Source organism: Myodes glareolus, chromosome 6 (assembly GCF_982192425.1).
Source record: "Myodes glareolus chromosome 6, mMyoGla1.1, whole genome shotgun sequence".
Taxonomy (NCBI): Eukaryota; Metazoa; Chordata; class Mammalia; order Rodentia; family Cricetidae; genus Myodes; species Myodes glareolus.
In genome coordinates this window covers 9155635-9178628 of record NC_142031.1, presented here as the reverse complement: position 1 = coordinate 9178628, position 22994 = coordinate 9155635, and the positions used below count along the sequence as shown (strand labels likewise).

The following is a 22994-nucleotide window of genomic DNA, read 5'->3' as shown; positions in this document are numbered from 1 at the left end:
TACACAAGACCTATCTAAAAAAAAATAGGATTAAATAAACAAATAATAAATAAAATTTGATGCCTATAATCTATAGATTACACATGTCTATAATCTCAGCACTCTGAGAGTTAAGGCAGAAGAATTTGCAAGTTCAAGGTGCCTGGAGTGTGCAGTCAGCTTGGGAACATAGAAAGATCCCCTTCTATAAACCGATAATAATTTTTAAAAAATGATAAAATAGTAAGATCAACTTATTTTAAAAATTTTTATTGCATTTATTGTGTGTATGTGCATGTACGCATGTGCAGAAGCATGCGTGTGGAGGGGTCAGAGGACAAAGAGCAGGAGTCCCGGGGACCCAATCAAGTCCTCAGGCTTGCCAGCAATCGCCCTTACCCACTGAGCCATCTTGCCAGTCCAACATGAACTTATTAAAAGGGGAGCAGCTGGAGAGACGTCTTTGTGGGTAAAGTGCTTGCTACCCAAGCCTGAGGGTCAGAATTCAGATCTCTAGTATCCATGGAAACGCCGGGCGGGCAGGTACAGCAGCCTGCCCTTAATCCCAGCACTCCACAGGCAGACTCGGGGGATCCCTGAAGCAAGCTAGACTAGCCAAATATGCAAGCTCTGGCTTTAGATGAGAGACCCTGCCTTAATATATTAGATGGAGAGTGATCAAGAAGACCCCAAATCAACCTCTGGCCTCCACACACAGAAACACACATACATGCAAAAATGCATACACATACATACACACTACATACACATGTATAAGTCCCCCCACACCCTACCCCACCTCTCCATCCCCCCTCCCTTCAACAAACACACACAAAAGAGAGAGAAGGCTCTGGGAAGGTGTTCATCCCTCAGGAATGTGTCAGAGGTCACCCCGCAAACTGTTCCCAGACCCTGTCCTCTGCTCATAGTGCCCTGAGCTGGTCTAAGCACCCAGGGATGGGCTTGTGCTACAGACATTGCTCAGGCCTGTGGTGTGGGCTTCCCAGAACACAGTGAGGACGCCAGACTTAGGTGAGAGAGTAGGAGTCAGGGGGCATACCTGAAGACCAACTGGCTGGAAGTTCCCTCAGCAGTCACAGGCTACAAGTGGGAGACACCCAGGTTCTGAACGAGAGCAGCTGTAAAGGTGGGGTGAGGCGGGGGCTTCAGAACCATTCGCTACATGGACCTCCTGGGCCTCACTAACCATGACCCCCATCTCTCCTCACACATTGGAGGAGGGCCAGAGGGACCATAGACAAAGCTCAAACCAGCCCCCCGACACAGCCAGGGATCAGTGTGGAAAACAACCAAACGCATTTATAAGCAGGAATTCTGACCAGCATACAGTGCAAACGCTCCTTAGCACATCGTGTTGGGAGTCACACAAGCACGGGGTGGGCGCTGAGGCAACACCCAGAAATAGTCCTTTCGTTCATGCTTTTGTTCAGGCCAAGGAAGCCCGAGATCATCCCGGGACTGGCCACCAGGGGACAGACATGTTCCATAGCCTCTTCAGTCTGACGTCGAGCAGAGACCTAACCAGTAGGTCTTGATTCCAGAGTGCTGAGTTTTTTGAGTCTCCATGGTAACGGACCTCCAATACTTTAACTACCAACTTCATATCCAGTGGAATCTGTGAGCATGGAATCCAAGCACCTCTTAAGGAGTCTCCGGGCCCCTTTCCTTCCTGACCTGGGCATGCTAAGGGAGCGTGTTGATGGGGAAATGGGTTAAGAGTCCTTTGGCAAAATAACTGGCTTCAGCGGCTTCCGGATGGGCTGTTCACCTGACGGCATGAGCTGTTCCACAACACAGACATGCACTCAGGGTCACAGAGGGTACAGTACCAAGCATTGGGGAGTCAGAGGGAGTGGTCCAGGCTGAGGTAGGAGGAGGCAGGTGGCTGCAGGGGCCTGGGACCTCTGCAGTCCCTGAGAGTCCCTGAAAGGAAGGCATAGCCTTGGAAGGGCTCATTAGAAGGCGGGGTGGGGAGGGGGAGCTGGAGCCCTCTGTGTGCCCACTGAAGTGAAAGTCAAAGGCAGAGGATGCAAACCAGCTGTTTGCTGCATGTACTTACTTTCTACCTGTAGAGCCGGAGGTCGAACCCAGGGCATGCTAAGAGCACACTCTGCCACTGAGTTACAACCCCAGCACCCTGTAGCAGAGGAACCCTGACAGTCGGGGCCTATGTGCATCTGATTCTTGCACCAGAAGGATCGTGGTGGGTTTGGAGGAGGTACTTCCCAAGCAAGAGTCTAGCATTAACCTCAAGGGCCCCTGTGCCCTATGAGGCCACCACTTCCTCCTTCCTGCTGGGACGGCCCTGCGGTGCCAGCGTTCAGCCTGAAGAGCTGTGCTCTCCTTTCTCCAAGCGTATGGATGAGGATGTTAGCTCCTTGGGAGGGAAAGATGCTGGGGCCTCTCAGAAACCAGAATCAGGCCACAGCCCAGGAGATCCAGAGGTCACAGAAGAGCTAGGACTTGCTGGGACTGCCCCATAGAACACCAAAGCAGGAGTTTCCCACCACTCTGGCTGCCTCAACCCTCACTTGACCGGCAAGAGAGGCTGTAGAGGCTGCTAAAGGAAACGGTCCCAGAAAGAGTCATGAAGTTCTGTGGGTCGAGGGTCCAAAGGATTGGGAGTCCATTTACAGGGCGTTGCCCCTGTAGGGGTCAGGCCACTTTGGCGGCGACCTGGTCACACCATCCTTGTTGATTCGGCTTCATACCCACATCGGGCACACCAAGGGGCCAGGGCTTCTCATGGCTCAGCGGTGTCTCTGGGGTCTCCCACTGGGACTGAGAAGGACACTCCTCCTGGGAGAAGGGAACCTGCTCGTCCTTCGGGGATCCTGAGGGGTGGGCATCTGGGTCCCCCACTGTGGTGCTGGTTTGGGAAGAACACTGTGAGCTGTGGTCAGAGCTACTGCAGACGTTCACGATGCAGGTGACGTTGACACGGGTCCCGTGGCTGCCGTGGGAAGAATCTGTGAAGCACAAGATGGGGAGGTGTGAGTCTGGGGGTCTTGGAGGGGACATGTCTTTGCAGTTTGCTTCCTGTCCCAGAGGTAGGTTAAGATTGTGGGAGAGAGCCGGGCCGTGGTGGCGTATGCCCTCAATCCCAGCACTCAGCACTCAGGAGACAGAGGCAGGCAGATCTCTATAAGGCCAGCCTAGTCTACAAGAGCTAGTTCTAGGTCAGGCTCCAAAGCTACAAAGAAACCTGTCTTTAAAAAAAATAGATTGTGGGAGAGAACAGAGAACAGTAGACCAAGGACTAAGAGACCAAAGATTCTAGCTCACCTCTACTATGGCATCAGACACATCATCTACCCTCCTGTGCCTCTGTTCGCTCACCTCCCAGCTACCCAGGCCAACTATCCATATGGCTGACAGGAGACAATGTTCTAAAGCAGACAAAAGAACTCCAAGAAGAACATAGCCTTGGGCTGAGGAGATGGCTCAGTCAGGAAGCATTTGTCTTGAAAGCACAAAGACCCGAGTTCAATCCCCAAGAACTCGCATAAAGAGGCTGGGCATGGTGGCATACACTTGTAATCCCAATACTTGAGTGGTGGAGAAAGAGACACAGCTGGGGTTTGCTGGCTTGGTGAGTTCCAACCCATTGAGAAACTTTGTCTTAAAGAAGGTAGATGGTCACCCAGATATAACACCTAGGTTGTCCTCTAGATATGGGCACGTGGGTTCATTAGCATACCTGTAGCTATGTGCAATGAGAGAGAGAGAGAGAGAGAGAGAGAGAGAGAGAGAGAGAGAGAGAGAGAGAACTATGCCCTAGCAGAGAGCCCAGCATGTAAACAGGAAGCAGTTATAGGAGACTGGTCATGGCCAAGACTGGTAAAGAACATTCCCTCACAACTACTGGAAGGTGTCGGCCATGACAGTCACACCACCAACCAAACAGTGAGAACTCTCGATCACTGGCACATTACATTATCTGTGGCCACTGGGAAATTGTTCCTTTCTGGAGATGAGCCCCTGACTCCGAAGCCATCTTTGTTCTCAGTGAATCCCTTGATGTCTACAGGTGCCTCTAGGATTTTATGAATCTGGAAGTTGAGATGCGGGTGCTGGTTCTCTGTCCTTAGCGGACTGACTATCCTGAGTTCCTCAGTCTTGGCCAATCACTTTACCTCTTTCAGTTTGCTCGGTTGTTAAATGGCTACAGTAGAGCTGGCTGTGTAGCTCAGTTGGTAGAATGCTGGCCTAACATGCGCAAAACCTTGGGTCCAGTCCCCAGCACAGACTTAGCATCATTGCACATGCCTGAAATTCCAGCATTTGGGAGGCAGAGCAGGAAGACCAGAAGTTTGAGGTTATTCTTGGTTACACACGCAGTTCAAAGTCAGCCTGGGCTACCTGAGACTCTGTCTCAAAAAGAAGAAAACAAAAAGTGTAACCGGAGAGGTGGCTCAGTGGTTAGAGCACTGGTCGCTCTTCCAGAGGATTTGGGTTTGATTCCCAGCACCCATGTTAGTTCACAATCATCTGTAACTCCAGTTCCACAGGGTCTGGTGCTCTCTTCTGACTTCTGTGGGCACCAGGCACACATGTGGTACGCAGATATGCATGCAGGCAAAACACTCACTCATAAGATTCAAAAAACAAAACAAGGCTTTCTGAGCTCCCTCTGGTCTAGTGAGCAGGCGTGGTCTCACTACGCAGAATGACGCTGGCAAGTTTGTGGAACTGTAAGTGCCTCAGAAATGCTCTGCGAGCAGCCGCATCATTGGTGCCAAGGACCACGCATCCATCCAGATGAATGTGGCCAAGGTTGACAGGGTCACAGACTGGTTTAATAGCCAGTTTAAAACCTATGATATCTAGCCTGGCGGTGGTGGCGCACACCTTTAATCCCAGCACTTGGGAGGCAGAGGCATCTCAGTGAGTTCAAGGCCAGCCTGGTCTACAAGAGCTAGTTCCAGGACAGGTTTCAAAGCTATAGAGAAACCCTGTCTTGAAAAACGTAAAAAATAAAAACAAAACAAACAAAAAACCCCAAACAAACCTATGCTATCTGTGGGGCCATTTGTAGGATGGGCAAGTCAGATGATTCTATTTTCCAATTGGCTAAATTGGATGGAATTGTCTCAAAGAACTTTGTTGTTGTTGTTGTTGTTTTGGTTTTTCAAAACAGAGTTTCTCTATAGCTTTTGGATCCTGTTCTGGAACTAGCTCTTGTAGACCAGGCTGGCCTTGAACTTACAGAGATCTGCCTGCCTCTGCCTCCCTAGTGTTGGGATTAAAGGTGTGCGCCACCACCGCCTGGATCTCAAAGAACTTTTGACAAGAAGAGATTCGGGAATATTTGTCATAAATAAAAGGAAGAAGGAGGAGGAGGTGAAGGAGAAGAAGAGGAGGAGGAGGGGGAAGAGGAGGAGGAGGGGGAAGAGGAAGAAGACGAAGAAGAAGAAGAAGAAGAGGAAGAGGAAGAAGAAGAAGAAGAAGAAGAAGAAGAAGAAGAAGAAGAAGAAGAAGAAGAAGAAGAAGAAGAAGAAGAAGAAGAAGAAGAAGAAGAAGAAGAAGACATTTCATATAAGTATTTTTAAAGGTTGCAGTGAGTGTTGGCCACTGCTTTATCTCGAGGCACCATAGCTCTTGGAGACACTGAGTAACAGTAACCAGGACTTCATCTATCCTTCCCCTAAGAAATCTGCATTTAGGTAGTTAAAAACACCTTGCACTTTTTCTCCATCTCCAATCACCCTTCTGCTCAGTCAGTCCACAGTGCCACAACCCACCATGCTCAGACCTGGAGCCTTGGGCAATGTCTATGTTGTGTTCCACAACCAGTCTACCAACTAAGTAAGCTGAGCTTCCTTGCCTGCCCTGTGCCAGCCACGCAGGCTCTCATCCGCTCTTCTGAACTGCGTGACGAGCCTGTGTCCTGATCCTGGCTCCTGCCCCGTCCTCTGCAGTTTTCCAAAGCTGGCCCTTTGAAGCTGGGAGTCACCTCCTTTGTTGGTCTCTGACAGAGCCCCTGAAGCCTTCCATAAATGGCACCCAGTCTCTCTACCCTCCTGATGTTCCAGCATCTCACACGGGTCTCCCAACTGCCTTCAGCTCCCTGCTACTCCTTGCGTACATTAGACCTCAGGGCTTTGGCACGTGCTGTTCCCTCAGCCTGAACAGCTCCTGTTGCTCACAGGCCCTCCCTCCTGCCACTCAGGTGTAGTTCAAAGTCCGGTTTCTCCAATAAGCCTATCTGTCCTCCCCGCTCTGGACACAGTTGATTTCTTCCTTGTCCATCACCCCGTGTCCCTCCCCACATCCCAGACCTGGAATCAAGGGGCATGGGGACTGACTTTCTCTCTCTCTCTCTCTCTCTCTCTCTCTCTCTCTCTCTCTCTTTCTTTCTTTCTTTCTTTCTTTTTTAATATATTTATTTATTTTGTATACAATATTCTGTCTGTGTGCATGCCTGCAGGCCAGAAGAGGGCACCAGACCTCATTACAGATGGTTGTGAGCCACCATGTGGTTGCCGGGAATTGAACTCAGGACCTTTGGCAATGCTCTTAACCGCTGAGCCAGCCCCTGCATGGGGACTTTCTAACAGTACATTTTGATTTTGGTGATAGTGGGTTTTTTTGGGGGGGGATTTTTGTTTGTTTGTTTGTTTGTTTTTGTGGGATTTTTTTGTTGTTGTTGTTGATTTTCTCTGTGTTTCCTGGTTGTCCTGTAGTTCTATAGACCAGGCTGGCCTCAAACTCACAGAGATCTGTCTGTTCTGCCTCCCAAGTGCTGGGATTAAAGGTGTGCACCAACCCACAATGATAGTGTTTTAAGCAAACTGACCACCAATATTTAAACTTCAGGGGTTAGTATTTTGAAGCTCCAGGCTTGGAGGCAGAGTTCAGTGGGAAAGGCTTGCCTACCATATACAAGGAGTTTGTCCCTGCACTGGGATATTCGGACGGAGATGCCATTGACAGAACAGATGTCAGGGACGGTGCCCCATTTTCCTGCCTGGCCCCTCTGGGCATCTAAGTTTCCTAAATTGGTGAGGAGTAGATGCCAGATTAGCAGGGGGTGGCAAGAGGGGCTTGCCACACAACAGCTCCCCCAAATGTATGTCAGCTGCTGCCACTACTGCTGCTGAGTCTCCACAACCTGCCAGGGCCAATAGCAACAGCTGGCTATTCAGCCTGGCTCCCGACTCCTAGAAGCTGGAGCGCAGGGAAGCTTAGGTGAGGATGGAGCCAGCCAACCACTCCGCTCAGAGAACTCTTAAATATACCAGAGAGAGAGGAAGAGCTAAAATCAAGGGACCACAAAGAAATCTCTATCCTGGGCCTCCACAGTACCCAAATGTCATGTAATGTCACCACGGCCTTTGCATGTTATGACAAGACATTATGGTGGTCATGTAAAGTTACCACGGCCTTTGCGTGTTATGACTTGTGGTAGTGGGTGGGCACAGCTCTGGGGTTGACAGGCTCCCATAGTAGAGAGAGGTGTCAGTGGGTGGGAGGGAGGAAGGGAGGGAGAGGAGCGCGAAGCAATAGAGAGGTCAGGGAGTCGGGGTACAGGACATCTAGGATAAGAAAGAGGAGGGGGCAGAGATCAGAGGAGAAAGGATGGGTAGACATCCTCAGGGGCCAAGGAAGAAGCCACAGTGGCACACAATGGGAGAAGGGAAGCCAAGAAAGATGAATTCACGTTTCTATTTGAGTACATGTATTCACTGAGCAAACACTGAGAGTCATCTTCTCTGTTCCAGGGCAGGCCCAGAGAATCCTCAGATTGTCCTGAGAGACCCTGACAACCTCACATGCTGCTGAGGTTGGGGACTCCAGTGGCGAAAAAAAAAAAAAAAAAAAAGCATAAGTGCTTCTGTGGGTAGGCAGGGGGCAGGGGTGCTGCAGGCAAGGAAGGTTGCATGGGCAAGCACAAGGGCACAGCAGTTGGCAGAGCAGCAGAATGTGGGTGTCAGAGGAGGCCGTGTGTGGGAGGCAGCTGTGGCCGCGGGCTGTCAGTTCCCTGTCAGGTGCCAATGTGGTCACAGTGCCACAGCCGCTCATCAGCATGCCGAGGAGGTTCATGGCTCATCACCAGATGAGGAAACACTGGATCAAGGGATTAAGGAGCCTGCTTGGATGCTCATGGCCCCAGGGCAGTTGGGCAACTCTGGGTGAATGACCAAATTCACGTTTGTGTTTACTTCTATTGCTCCATGGGCCAGTGTTGCTGTGGGTGGGGGTGGGGTAACAAAGACCAGACCTGACCTTTCCACTACAAAACAAAGGAAGTCCCAGGGTTCTGGGGAACCCCACCAGGGACTCGCTCCAGTCACTAGAGATAGCAATGGGGTCGCTGTCCTAGATTATAGGGTAAGATGCAGACCATGTAAATGCAACAGGTCCCCACATCGTGCCTCTGGTCCAAAGTGACCTGCCCTCAGTGAGCTACAGTGAGTAGACCTCTGAAGAATAGGGCTGGAGAGATGGCCCAGCAGTTAAGAGCACTTGGTCTTGCAGAGGAGTTGGGTTAGATTCCTAGCACCCGACAGGTTCACAGCCATCTGTAACTCCAGTTCCAGGGGATTTGATGCCCTCTTCTGGCCTCCATCCATGGTGCACAGACATGCATGGAGGTAAAGCACCCATATACATTTTAAAAAAAAAAATCTCTATATTTTTTAAAAGAACCTTGGAGAATGCCTTTAACCTCAGCACTCAGGAGGCAGAGGCAGGTGGAGCTCTGTGAGTTCGAGGCCAGCCTGGTCTACAGAGCAAGTTCTAGGACAGTCAGAGTTATTACTCAGAGAAACCCCGTCTTGAAAAACAAAAACAAACAAACAAAAAATCCCTTGGATGGATTATTTATTCATATCTCAATTCCAGAGCTCTGAGACCCAAACCCAGAGCTGACTCCTGGTACTTGGGTAGACCAGCTGTGTGCTCATAACAAAGTAATTAACTTTTCTGGGCCTCAATTTCCTTATCTGGAAAATGGGATAATAAAGGTAATTATCTCTTAGTATTGATAAATGGGTTGTTTGGTGTAGGCAAAGCACCCAGGACAATGCTTGGTACATCACGGCTTCCCCGGAAGCTTTAACTTATAAAAATAGCCGGGTCAAACCAGGTGTGACGGTGCACACCTCTAACCCCAGCACTCAGGAGACAGAGGCCTGTGGGTCTCTGAGTTCAAGGTCAGCCTGGTTTACAAACCGAGCTCCAGAAAAGTCAGGGCTGCACAAAGAAACCTTGTCTCAAACAAACAAAACAAAACAAATCTAGCCAGACCAGTGCTGGGCTCAGGGATGTAAGCAGGATCTTGGCATTTGGTAATCACACAGGCCAGTAAAAAGAGGAAGAAGACAGACAATCCTCTGGAAGGGAGGCATGGCCTTGGGGTTCCTGGGGAAGTGCCACGTAGGCTGGGGATGACAGCGTGGGTGGGTGGGGGTAAGAGAATACTCTCCGTGTGATCTGGGAGACTTGAAAGACAAAGCAGAGTGTCTGGCAGAAGGGTGGGCTGGCGAGAGGATCGGCACAGGGCAAGGTGGGGCTGAACCCAGAATCTAAAGTGACTGTACCACCCGTGAGCAGGGAGCAGAAGTAAGCTGGGGATAGCCAAGGCTAGCCCCACAGGGCAACTCCAGGACACTAGCAGAGATCAGGCAAGGAAAGCACGTGACCCCGACGTACAGAGGTCTGACTCAAGCTTTGTAGCCGTGGGAGCGTGATACACACATTCCACAGACACTGTGCTTAGCACTGTGATCCTGGACTTTTCTCTGAACTAGCGGAATGCAGTAGGATCTCCACCCAGGGCAGGCGGCGGCTCAGAACCACAGCTAAACAACCATCACGGTTGCCAGGTGTGTTAAAGACATTTTCCTCTTGGTAGGTGGAGGGATCATGGTCCCTGCCTCTTACCTGAACTCCTGGAGCCCGCACAGGTCTCCTGAGTCCCTTGGGCCTCCTCCGAGGCCATGGCCTGAGGCTGGCTCCTAGGTGCCGCCCTCCTGTCCCCAGTGCTGGCCGAGCTCTCCAGGGAGCTTCTGCTGGAACTGGGTGCTGTGGTCAAGAGGTGCTGCTGCTCTAGGCCTGTTGCACCCTGGGAATTCTCATCAGGAAGGTGGAGCTGGGAGGAAGAGGGAGGCTATTAATCCACCAGCTGGGGTCTTGCCCGCCTCTCACCCCCATCACCCACACTCCACAGTTTACACATTTCTGCCCACACCACACGTTGTCTCCACACCCTCAGTCCACAGGAGGAAATGGAAAAATTGACTTTCTGAAGGCTGTCTATCAGTATAGGGAGATGTCCCCAGCCTGGTAGTTAAGAGTCTGAATCCAGACCACATGAGTCTAGGTTCACTTACTGGCTGTGTGATCTTGAAAGAGTTACCTAACCTCTCTGGGCCTCCATGTTTCTGTGTGTAAAGGACCAATTGTAGCTTACGTCCCCGGGTCTGTGAAAACTAAACAGCTGGGAATTTCAAGGACAGTTGTGCTGTAAGCCCCGCACAGGACAGAACTGGACAGAAGTGCACCAGCAGTGGTGGCACACGCCTTTAATCCCAGCACTCGGGAGGCAGAGGCAGGTGGACCTCTGTGAGTTCGAGGCCAGCTTGGTCGACAGAGCAAGTTCCAGGACAGGCTCCAAAGCTACACAGAGAAACCCTGTCTCAAAAAACCAAGAAAGAAGAAGAAAGAATTTGGCAGAAGTACCACTCACTGGGTGGCAAAGCCTGCCAGCCAGGAATGACCTTCATGCTTTTACATACTTTTAAATAGTTCCAATTAAAAAAGAAAAAGGGGGATAGTAACATTTCTCTTTTTTTAAAATATTTTTTATGGTTTATTTAACTTTATTTTATGTGCATTGGTGTGAAGGTGTCAGACCCCCTGCAACTGGATCTTCAGACAGTTGTGAGCTGCCATGTGGGTGCTGGGAATTGAACCCGGGTCTTCTGGAAGAGCAGTCAGTACTCTTAACCACTGAGCCATCTCTCCAGCCCCAACATTTCTCTTTTTAAAAAAGTTTTAGTTGTATACATTCCTGAGTGTGAGTAGGCACACGTGCATGTGTAAGTCTTTGGAGGACCGAAACGGGCATCAGATCTCCTGGAGCTGGAGTTACAGGTGGTTGTGGGAAACCGATGTGGGTGCTGGGAACTGAACCCATGTTTTCTGCAAAGACAGAAGGGACTAGAGACTATGCACAGGGCTCCTGTTCGGTCCCCAGCACCACACATGCAGGGTGGGGTGGTATATGTCTGTAATCCCAGCACTGATGGAATGGGGAGACTGAGGCAGGGGCATCAGGAATTCAAAGCCATCCTCAGTTACTGTTCAAGGACAATATGGGCTACATGAGTTCCTGTCTAAAATAACAAAATTCTCCAAACCTAAAGTATGAGTTTTAGTGCCCATAAATAAACAAGTTTGGTGCAACCGAGCCACCATCATTGTTTCATTAGAACAGGCGGGTCTAAGTAGCTGTCCCAGGGGTCAGGCTTGGTCCTCAAAGCGTAACACCTTTACCCTCTGTTCCTTCCGTCTGATGAATCAGCACAGATCAGGGAACCCTTTCCCCCGGTCACTCACAGGGCTCCTCACTGGCCTGCCTCAGCTCCCCCTTCCCACGGTTCACCCAGAGGATGCTCTGTGGCTTCCCTGCGGCTTCTTACAGAACGATAACGGCAAGACTGTATGTGACCTGAGTACCTAGTGCCAAGTACTGTACCTGGGTCACAGCTACCTCGGTTCCTGCAGAAGCTCAGTCTAGCCTAGCGCCACCCTGGCTCTGCAGATGTGGAAACTGGATGTCTTGCCCGAGGTCATGATTAGGATACAGTGCAGTCAGCTGAAACTCACAGTGCCTTTTCTGGGTGACTGGAGTTCAGCTCTAGAGGCTTAAGACAAAATCCCTCTTCTCAGCAACCTGTGCGGGGGACCTGGAAAGACCATTCCAAAGACACTGTCTGTCCACACCAGCTGGAAAAGCAGCCAGGCCAGGGCTGGGACCTCCCCCCCCCCCCGACCTTCCTTCAGAGGGAGGTGCAATGCCAGGTGTAGTCTGCACAAAAGCAATAGTTTGGCTATTCTTCCTGAGGCTGGTGCTCTCTAGAGAGTCACTGATTTGATCTGGGGGCCCTGTCTACTTCTGCTATGGCTTCCTAGATGCCCATGTGTGTCCTGTGGCCTCGATTCCTGCCCAGTCCACAGCTTCTGACTTGGGACTGGAAGGATGCCGTACAAGCTGTCTCCATGAGGCCAAATAAGTCCACAGAAGGTGAATCCTTCTCGGAATGACACTGGCTGATGGGCACGGCAAGAGAACCCATGCCAGCACTTGGAAACAATACATGTTACATCCTCCTGCCTCCCCTGGAGTCCTGCCAGCCAGGTACCCCGGTCTGGAAGGGATGGAAGACCTTTTGGATTCACAGTCTGACCCTGGGCCCAGCCTTACCCTGTAGCCCTGCAGAGGTATTGATAAATGTCACAGTTACCAGCTCTTGAGAAGGAACTTTTCTAGCGGCCCTCCCCATCTCTGCCTGTGGCTAGAGTCAAGCAGAGAAAAAAAAAAAAAAAAACAAACCCAAAGGTCACAGTCACCTCCCTGCTCAGAGCCACAAGCTGCAAGCCTCCCTGCTCAGAGCCACAAGCTGTGACGGACACCATCACAGTCCTGTGACTCAGGCTGGGAACCCACTGAGTGAGCACCAAGGACCTCAGTTTACCTGACACCGCCTACATTTCTGGGCCTGAGCCTGTTATGCAGAGCTGGGACTGGCAGAGGCATGGCGGGTTCCTGTAGGCTTCAGAGCTAAGGGTGTCTCTATGTGTAGGGCCGCGTGGGCATGTTCAAGAGTGACCCAGTAATTGCATGCTAGGAATTGAGATCCATTCCTAGGTTTGTGTTCCAAGCCACGCCCATCAGCTTGTGCCACCTCAGGACAGTTACTTAAGAGTGTCTGGGCCATGTGTCCCTAGACTGTAGAGTTGGGGGCAGTACTCACACAGGCTGGGAGAGTCTGTAAGACTTCAGCACAGTGCTGGCCTGAGTTTAGTACGGAAACAGCTAAACACGAGGCCATGGGCACAACTCGGGGCAGCGCGGATGAAGTCACGCACTGCTGTTCTAAGGAACCCTCCTTTCCCAGCCCTCAGAGGAGGGGCTGAGTCACTCACTGCTGGTCCTGCCTGACGGTCTCACGTTAGCCCATGACAACACCACCACTGGGCTCCCGAGAGGGCTCTGAGGCAGGAGGCTGGGAGGTACAGGGCTGGGCAAAGAGTGGTATCTAGGCTCTCCAACTCCTGGTGACCAACCTTGGAGAGCAGGCCCTGCTGGGACAGGCCTGTGTGAGACAGCTTTGGAGGTGTCTGCCAAACCCAACTGCTCAAGGGGTTGAGCCCCAGGACATACCACAGACCTAACCCTTAACCCTTCAAGAGTGACAGCATCTCTTAAGTCACATTTCCTCTGCTATAGAATGAGGAGTGGGGGAGCCCTACTCATGGGGACCAGTGAAGAGCCGGGCACAGTTCAGGGAAAGAGCCTGGCTATGCCTAGCCAGCGAAGAGCTGGCCTGTTTCTTCTTAACTGGAATGTAGCAAGACATTAGTTGGCTCTGACGGAGCATTTAAAACTCCTGATCTTCCAGCCTCTACCTGTACTAGCTATCGGGATTACAGGCATACATCACTATACCCATCCATCTAATGCTGCTTGTATGATGACCCAGCAACCCTAGAAAAGGAACTGGAGGGGGAGGAGGAGGACGACGACGACCACAGAGGGATACTCACCACCTTGGCTTCTCTTTGCAGGCAGGAGGGTTTCTCTACAAAGAAGAAAGAGGGACAAGTCAGGAGTAGGGCTTCTTCAGCAATCTATCCTAACAGACACGGCATGGCTGGGGTGGAGCTGATGGAGCCAGCACAGCCGAGGGAGTAGCTGCCTGCCAGGTAACGCCCACAGGGGAGCTCATCCTACTCTTAGACACCCCTCACCCCTGCAAACGCCCCTCCTGTCCTGGGGCCCAGCCTGTGCTGTAGCTTTGCTTCAACCATCCTCCACCCAGGGAGATCCAGGCCAGATCACAGACTCCTAGAGACCCCACGTTTCCTGTAAAGGAACCCTGAACTTCAAATCCCTGAGATAGCCTCGACATTACCTTCTAGTGGCCAGGTTAGAGGATGTACCTTCTTCCCCAGACTCTACGCTCCTAGGGAACTGCAGTCTCCTGATCCATTTGAGTCTGTGATAGTATAGAGCTCTGTACCAGCCCCTCCCCTATCCGGGCACCCAGAAAAGCAGTGAGGGGAGCAGGGAGTCTGGAAGCAGAGCCTTACTTTTCTTCTGCACCAGGATGAAGCAGTTCACCAGCCCTAACATCAGCAGGCTCAGAGCTGTCACCCCAACGATCAGACCTAAGAAGAAGGCAGTGTACTCAGAAACAAGGGTGCCAAGTGGCTGTGACTGTGGCTGAGATCCACAAGTTCAAACTGAGATCTTCAAATTCAGGGGCGAACCAAAGATAAATATCCGTGAAGCACATGCAACCAGAGGGCCATAGTCTGGGGCTTCCTTCCGGCTTGGTGCCATGCTAACCCCAGGAGGGCAGCTAGAAACACTGCCAGTCTATAGTCTTGTAAGCCAAATGGGTTCATCAGAACCAGCAACCAGAACTTAGGTTCACATTCATGCCACCCAGGGATTCCCTATGACAACATCAGGCTTTTGGAGACACAACTCCTCCACACCTGGATCTGCTCTGAAGGACAGAGCCCAGGCTCCCAGGTTCACCCACAGGGAACCTTCGAGAAGCAAAAAAGGAGGAGAGAAGGAAGGAGAGAAAGTGTCTCTTTTATACTTTATTTTATTTTTGTTTGGGACTTAACCCCAAACTAGTCAAGCACTCTCCCACTGGGCTGCATCCTTGGCTCTTTATTAAAAGTATTTTTATTTTGAGACAGGGTCTGACTAAGTCATCCAGGTTGACCTTGAACTCATTCTGCAGCCCAGGTTGGCCTTGAACTTGCAGTTCTCCTGTCTCAGCCTCCCCAGTAGCTCAGGCTGTGGACTTGCAAGCCTGGATGGGTCACTCTGGAGACAGGGACTTACCAATCGGAAGAGAGATGCCACCCGTGGTACTAGATTCACTTTTAGGGGGAGTCACTTTTGTCTCAAAGAGAGAGACAGTGGGTGGAGTTTGGCTGCGCTCTGACTCTGGCTCCTGGGGCTGGGATCTTGTGGGCTCTGGCTGAGATATACTGACTGCTCGTGGGACGGTGCTCAGAGTTGGGGACTCAGGTGCACAGACTGCATCCGCGCTTGCATTTCCGGGAATGGCAAGGATGTTACATCTGAGGAAGGAAGTATTTAGTCAGAAGCCCTCAGAGGACAGTGAGCCAGGTTGGAGGACAAGGATGTCAACAATCAAGTACTGAGTATGAGTCACGCCTTCTTAGCAGTACCCCCCGACGCCCACACACTCCCACCCAGTCACCCTATCCCGCCTTGCCTCCTCCATGGCAGGCTCCTGTCACATCATCCATTGTTAGTCCCAGAATCTAGCCCCGGAGACAATGGGTGACCAGCTGTCCTATATCCTGGGCTCCAGCCACCCGGGGGGGGGGTCACCCTCCCTCCTCTTTCAACACTCACCTGCGGTGGGGCTTGCACATATCTGTGGACGAAGTGGTGTCAGAGAATGTCCCCGGGGCACAGGCCCTGCACACCACGTTTTCATTTGCAGCTCCTTGGAGAGAAAATCCAGAGCTTGTCACCAACATGAATACTTCATGCAACCAGGTGGGGAATGTCCTAGCACTGGGGCCACAGCTGTGTCTGCACACACACACATACGCATCCATGTACACACATGCCCATACATGTACACAGACCTGCTTTCCAGGGTTACCTTCCTACCCTGTTCGATTTCCTATCAACTTAGAGCTTAGTGTGATTCATGCCTGGATCTGTTAGACCCTAATGTCAGCAGGTGTTAACCAGGTGTGCCAGTTAGATCCTAATTTCAGCAGGTGCCTAACCAGGCGAGCCAGGTAGACCCTACTGTCAGCAGGTGCCTAACCAGGGTGCTGGTTAGACCCTAAAGTTAGCAGGTGCCTGACCAGGCGAGCAGGTTAGACCCTAATGTCAGCAGGAGCCTAACCAGGGTGCCGCTTAACCAGCACCTAACAGATGACCTGGCAGCCACTGGGCCGGTTCCTAGGTGAGGCTGAAGAGTTGGTTGATGCCTGTGACATCTCAAGAATGTCCATGTGGGAAATGAAGGGGGTCCTTACTCGCATTGGCCACTCCGAAGCCGGGACCACACTTGCTCAGCCTCATGCACTGTCGACAGCTGTCAGCTTTCCCTGGCAAGGCGCAATACATGTTGGCTTTGCAGGTGCACACTAGGTTCTGCTGTTTCGTGCAGTTGCGGGTCACCACCTGGTCTGGAGGAGGGAAGGACAGCCAGGGTCATTTCTCCCTTCACTCACCTGCTCTGCCTTTCCTGGCAGAGCTGGTAGGTCCCTCAGCATTGGTCCAAAGGACCCTGCCCACAATGTCTCTCAGGTCATTGTCTGGACTCCCAGCTCCACCAGTCCGAACACACGTCCCTGCTCTCCTAGGTTCTATACCCTCAACCTGACATAGAGATGGCCCCTCCCCTCCACCCACCGCAGAGATGAAAGGAAGATTTGGTGGGCTCTAGAGGGAAAATGCCATCTGTAAGCGGCCAAGTAAGGTGTCACACACATGCGATCCCAACACTGGGAAAGCTAAGGCCAAAGGATGATTGTTAAGTTTAAAATTAGCCTGGGCCTACTAGAAAATTCTAGGCCAACCTGCACAACTTAGTAAAAATCCATCTTTAAAAAAAAACACGGAAACAGTCGAGCAGTGGTGGCGCACACCTCTAATCCCAGCACTCGGGAGGCAGAGGCAGGTGGAACTCTGTGAAGTCTGAGGCCAGTCTGGTCTATAGAGCTAGCTCAGGTCCAGAACAGCCAAGGCTACACAGAGAAACCCTGGCTTGAAAAAAACAAATAAACAAAAAAGTCTAAATTGAAAGCTGTGTCTGGGGGCTCAGGCCTGTAAGCCCAGAAAGCTGAGGTAGGCAGTTCACAAGTTCAAAGCCAGCCTGAGCCACTGAGCAAGATACTGTCTCAAAAGTAAAGGGCTCTGGGAGGATGTAGCCTAGTGATGGAGCACCACAGGCCCCATGTTCAGTTCCCCAAAACTGCAAAGAAAATTAAAGTGAGGGGCTGGAAAGATGGCTCATTGATTAAGAACACTGGCTGTTCTTGGGTTCAGTTCCCAGCACCCACACGGTGTCTAACAAAGGTCTGTAACTCATTCCAGAAGATCTGATGCCCCGTTTTGGCCTTCAGGGGCACTACATGCCAGCAAAAATACCCATACACATACAGTAAAAATAAATAAATCTTTTTAAATTAAAAAAAAAAAGTTTGGGAGATTGGTGTAGCTCAGTTTCAAAGTATTAGTATTACCTGCCTGAAGCCCCAGGTTCCAACCCCACGCCCCAGCCACTCAGGTCCCGGAAGACGACAACAATTGACCCATCCACCGGGTAACTCCATCCACCTTCCTAGGCTGGAGTCTAGTGACCGGGGAAGATGCTGGGACCACCCCGCTCAGGCCACTCACCACGGTCACAGCGAGAACCACAGCTCAGGCACTTGGAAAGACTGTTCCAGAGTTGGGTGTAAGTGCCTGTCTCACAGTCGGCACACACGGTGTCTGCGGCCTTGGTGCATAAGTGTTTCACATGCTGGCCTGAGAAGACAAGGACCGAAGGTCTCAGCGGAAGACGGGTCTCTGCCAGACCTTGGATTCAGGGTTCAGAATCCAAGAACTCGCCAGGAAGTTCCTTTGATGAAGCATCAGTGCCTCCAGGACCCTCGTCATCTCCACCTCTGAACTCACCTTCCTCTCTGCTCTCTCCGGGTGGCTGAAACACCACCACTAGGAAAAGCTACTGCCAGTCAAGAACACTCTAGGAGGAATTGCTTTGCCAACGCCTGTCTTCTCGATAGTTGGTTAAAGCTCTCTACCCTGCTGTACGAAGTGTAGGGAAGAGGTGGCAACAATAATGTAGATGTTGTACCCAGTAGCCTGCCAGAGCCAAGGGCATGGGATCCCTGAAAGTCTGGGGAACGGGAGAACGCCAAGGCAAACCTTTAAGGTGTTTGTTTTCTCTTCCGAAGCCAGCTCTGCTTCCCTGTTCCTTTTTGGCCAAGTTCACCGCTATTCTAAGCTTGTAACTTCTTAAAGACACTCTGCTGGTCAATAGAAAAGCCACTGTCCCCTGGGGTCTCTCAAAGTGACTGTGGAGGGTGACATGTACACATGCTCCTGAGTTCCTACCCACTGGGTTTCAAGCAAATGCACAAAGCCTCCAGTAAATAAAATCTGAATCCATCATGGTGACTCTGCTCATTATGCTTAATCAAATGTATATGTTGTTGTTGTTGTTAGTGTGTGTGTGACCTGTTTTCTACTTCCACATTGGTTCAGGGCATCAAACTCAGGTAATAAGGCTTGCATAGTAAGTGTCTTGACACACTGAGCCACCTCAGTCACCCTCCTGCATCATCCCTGTCTCCCTTCACACTTTTCTTCTTTTACTCTGGACCACACATACCAACTTCGAGGTTCCCTGAGCTCACTAAACAGGCTCCTACTTTGGGGCTTTTCACTCACTCACTTCCTGGCCCGCTGTCTCTGCATGCTTGTGTGGCTGGCTCTCATCTCTCTTGCAGGGCTCAGAGAGACCTTCCTGGACCACTCAGCCTCACCTGGAGCACATAACCTTGCCTGTCTCCATCAGCCTTGTGTAGCCTTCTCTCCATCAGAGCACTCCCTGGCAGACAGCACCACAGTCTCTCTTAGGCAAGGTGTCTGTCCTCCATTAGAGAGCAACACAGGCTGGAGAGATGGCTCGGCAGTGAAGAGCACTGGCTGCTCTTCCAGAGGACGGGTTAGAGTCTCAGCACCCACCTGGTGACTAAGAACCATCCGTGCTGCCAGTTCCAAGGATCTGACACCCTCTTTTAACCTCCAAGGGCACTGTATGAATGTGGTGCACAGACACATATGCAGGCAAAACACCCGTAAGTGTAAAATGAAAATAAATAAATCTTACTTTAAAAAAAAGAAAAAAGTAGACCCCACGAGGATGAGGAGCAGGAATATCCGCCCAGCATCCTGCTATAATCCCAGCAGACTGAACACACAGTAGGTGCATTATGAATACTATTCAAGTGAGGGCAGACACATGATTGGCTACTCAGCACTGAGGGTCAGCTGCTCACTGGGGCTGGGACTCAGATCCACCATCTATGAAACGGGCACACATTCATTCACTTGATAATTACATACAGACACCTCTATGGGCCAGTCATGTGCTGGGAATTCCACAGGGACCAAGCTACAGTCTGTACCCTAGAGGGGCACACAGTGGGGCAAGGAGAAGTACCAGGCCATCATGGCAGTAAGGGGCAGGAGACAGAATCTAAAATGTAGGTATGTATTATCCAAGAGGAGACATGGAGAAGTGTGCTGAGCAGAAGGGACATCATATGTAAAAGCCCAGGGCAAGGGGATTAGAAGCAGCCCAGTGAGAACCGAAGGCCCTCTTCCCCATGCCTGGGCAAGCACTCCGTCCATGGTACCACCATCCAAACACCCAGCCTCTATCTGCCTCTCACCAGGCGGACACGCGGCACAGCACAACTGAGCATGCTTGTTGTAGTATTCCTTTGACTTCTGGCACAGGGCCCCAGATTCTGATGCGTAGGGTGTCAAGGTAATCTGGAAGGGAGCAAGAGAGGCGGTCATCAGCACAGTGACTCTGGACTCTAGGACACCTGTCACCAGGTCTCACGGATGAGTTCTTGCTTTGGGGGAGGAGGAAGGCTTGAGAGAGTAGTCCTGGCCTCTTCTCTTGCTGGCCTCCCTCTTCAGCAGGACACACACTGCTGTCTGGAGATAGAGGGGCTGGGCCAGGGAGTAGGTTACATGAAGCCTTCCCTCTTGCTGGGCCAGTCCCAGTAGGGTTCAGAGAAGGTGCAGTTTCTGAAGACAGTGGCTTTGGTCACAGTGACGAGGTTTTCCACTCAAAGCTGTTCTCCTTCTAAGATGCCTGTCTGTCTGTCCCTCTGTCCTTCTGGTTGAGGTCTAACTCTTCCCAGATACACCCCCTGACTACATTGTAGGCTCTTCCTTCTCTGGACTCTCTCTACATTGACGTGCCCCTTCCGACATTCATGCCATTGCTCTGACACGGCACCGTGTTGCCTTTGACCCACGTCCGTGCGCATGCACGCAGGAGTACCCACACATGTTCACATGCTGGCACCTATGACACAGAGGGAAGAGCCAGTGGCCTTGTCACCTCTAGACCCAAGCTTCTGACACAGGCCATGGCAGAGCTGCCTCAGAACGTTAATACAAGATGGAAACCAACCTATGTGCTTCCTCACACAGGTGCCACAGTCCTGGGGGCTGGGACGGTCTGGACCAGTGAGAGGTCCTGGCCCTCCTCAGACTCCCACTGCCAGGCCAATGGCCTCAGCATTGACTGACAAGCTTCCAGCTAAGAGGCAATACCTTGTCCTCAAACCAGGACCAACACCCATACCTCTTGGCTGGCAACCATGTGGCCTTGTGGCCACATCCTGCCGCCCCACCCTCTTGCCTGAGAACCTTCTCCCAGTCACAAGAAGCCACACCTCAGGCTCTGTTTCCTGAAGAACTGAGCCTGAGCTGGGTGTATTATTGTAGTTCTCGAACAACCAGCCAACATGGACTATGACCGCTGCATGGGCAGGAAATGGGATTATAAAGAAGGCGTTTCTATCACCTGAGATAAGGTCCCAGAGCCAGTGACAGAGATTTGAGCCTGGGTCCTGTCTGCCTCTCTTGCCCATGTTTTCAATGGCTGTGCCAAGTACCTCCATTGAGAAACCAGCAAAATCAGGAACGATGGGGAGGAGGAGCGCAAGAGATGACTCCATGGTTAAGAGCACTTGTGACTGTTGGAGAGGACCTGGGTTTGGCTGTCAGCACCCACGTGGCTGCTCACAACTGCCTGCAATTCCAGTTCCGGGGGATCCGACCCTGCCTCTGAGTTCTGCTGGCTCCTGTATGCACGCCGTGCGCATATACACATTCAGGGACCTTTTTTTTTTTTTTGCTATTTTTTAACAAATAATTATGAAAGGCAGACAGGTGGGGAGGAGAGGAAAGGAAAACAGCACCCACGTGGCACAGAAGCAGCAGTGAGAAATACAAGGCCCTCTCTCACATCCCCAAGGGGCCCGGGAAGCATGCAGCAGCAGCAGCAGCAGCAGCAACAGCAGCAGCAGCAGCAACTGTCACCACTGTGCCTGTCCCGGTACCCTGGACACCTGCCTGAGCGCCAGCCTTCCTTCCAAAAGATGGAATGGCAATCTGAGCCTTCAGGGACAAGCATGAGCTAGCCACTTCTGCAAGCATGTGACCTCATGAGGAAACACAGGAGTGGCTCTCCAAGTGCAAAGAGGGCGTACACACACACCCAGCATCGTTGAAGCTCCTGCAGACGTCACCTGAAAATAACCTGACCAGGGAATGGTTCTAGGTCAAAGTTGAGGGCTAGTTTATACTTTTTATTGTACCAACAGGCTTCCATCACACGGTCAATAGGAGCTCAATGAACATTCATTGGAACCAGTAACCGTGGCAAGTTCCCCTGCCTCTTCAGATAAAGGTAGAGAGTTAGAGGGGCAAGGTTTCACTTTCTTTTCTTTTCTTTTCTTTTCTTTTCTTTTCTTTTCTTTTCTTTTCTTTCCTTTCCTTTCCTTTTCCCTTTCCCCAGCTACTGAATTGTTTTTTATTTGCATGCTTTGCATTTTATTGCATTTTTCACTCATAGTGTATTTGGGAAATGTAACATCACAACTGAACAATTCAATTTTTAAAATATCATCTCCTTTAGAAATTGCTCTTATGAAAATGGACTTGGAGCTGCCTAGATGGCACAGTGGTTAACCGTATTTGCTGCTTCTGTAGAGGCTCATACCCAATGTCAAGTGTCTCGCAACTATCTGCAATTCCAGCTACAGGGGTTCTGATGAATTCCTCTGACCTCCGCAGGTACTTGTGCTCACACATGCACATATATACACTCAAGTACACATACAAATAAATTAACACAAGCTGTAGAGCACAGGCAAGTGTCTCCACCTCTCTGGACTCCATGGGAGCAAGAGAGATCCACAAAATATCTACCAGCTAACCCAGCAACAGCAGTAAACAAGTCAGAGAAGGTGCTGGCTATAACACTGGGCTCACCTGGTCTGGAAAGACCGGTCAAACGCCCAGGATCAGTGGGCTGTGGCTCTGCCCTCCGCCTTCCCTCCCATCCCCATCCCCAGCACTGTCTGGGGAACATCACTAACCTGCCCTGTGGCGTGGTCTCAGCAGCAAGTGACACATGTGCTGCCCCTCAGGGTTCATCACCAAGCCATTCAGTGACAAGAGCTGGAAGCCACCAGGGGCCACACCAGGGACTGGGGTTCCCTGATGTGGACAGTCTTTGGCTCTTCTGGTCCTGCCCTGGCTCTACATGTCTCATGCGACCTCTGGCCAAAGTCCATACATGCCTTCAGTGTGTGTCCCCTCTGCAGGCCACCATCCAGGACCTGCTCTGGATGAACAACCCAATGCAGGCCCCTACCTTGTTTCTATGCTCCCCCAGTATCCCCAGATTGGGAGGGGAGTTCTGAGGCTGCAGCGTGAGCAATGCTACCCACAGTCAGACAGAAAAGAGAGATCAGAAGTTGTTACCCTGAGCAGGGGAGTAATTCCAATGCCATTTTCTGAAGGAGAGGTCCTCACCCTGGGCACCAGGGCCAAGAAGCCTGAACGGAAATGCACCTGCCATCCTGGCCTGTCTTTGTCCCCCAACAGAGCCGTCCTCTCCAGGGAGGTCATACAGGTAGCTGGATGA

At 51.2% G+C, this 22994-nt stretch overlaps 1 protein-coding gene across 1 annotated transcript in view; it reads right to left on the bottom strand.

Annotated features, from left to right (window-relative positions):
- Window positions 1-233: 233 nt before the first annotated feature.
- Window positions 234-22994, bottom strand: part of Tnfrsf1b (TNF receptor superfamily member 1B) — a 36839-nt gene continuing 14078 nt past the window's right edge. The window contains exons 2-10 of the mRNA XM_048461278.3: window positions 19711-19813; window positions 17648-17776; window positions 16279-16431; window positions 15638-15731; window positions 15095-15336; window positions 14323-14400; window positions 13777-13811; window positions 9889-10096; window positions 234-2969 (exon numbers count right to left, since the gene is read on the bottom strand). Coding sequence (XP_048317235.3) covers window positions 2656-2969; window positions 9889-10096; window positions 13777-13811; window positions 14323-14400; window positions 15095-15336; window positions 15638-15731; window positions 16279-16431; window positions 17648-17776; window positions 19711-19813 — 1356 coding nt within the window. The 3' untranslated portion in view covers window positions 234-2655. The remainder of the gene's footprint in view (window positions 2970-9888; window positions 10097-13776; window positions 13812-14322; window positions 14401-15094; window positions 15337-15637; window positions 15732-16278; window positions 16432-17647; window positions 17777-19710; window positions 19814-22994) is intronic.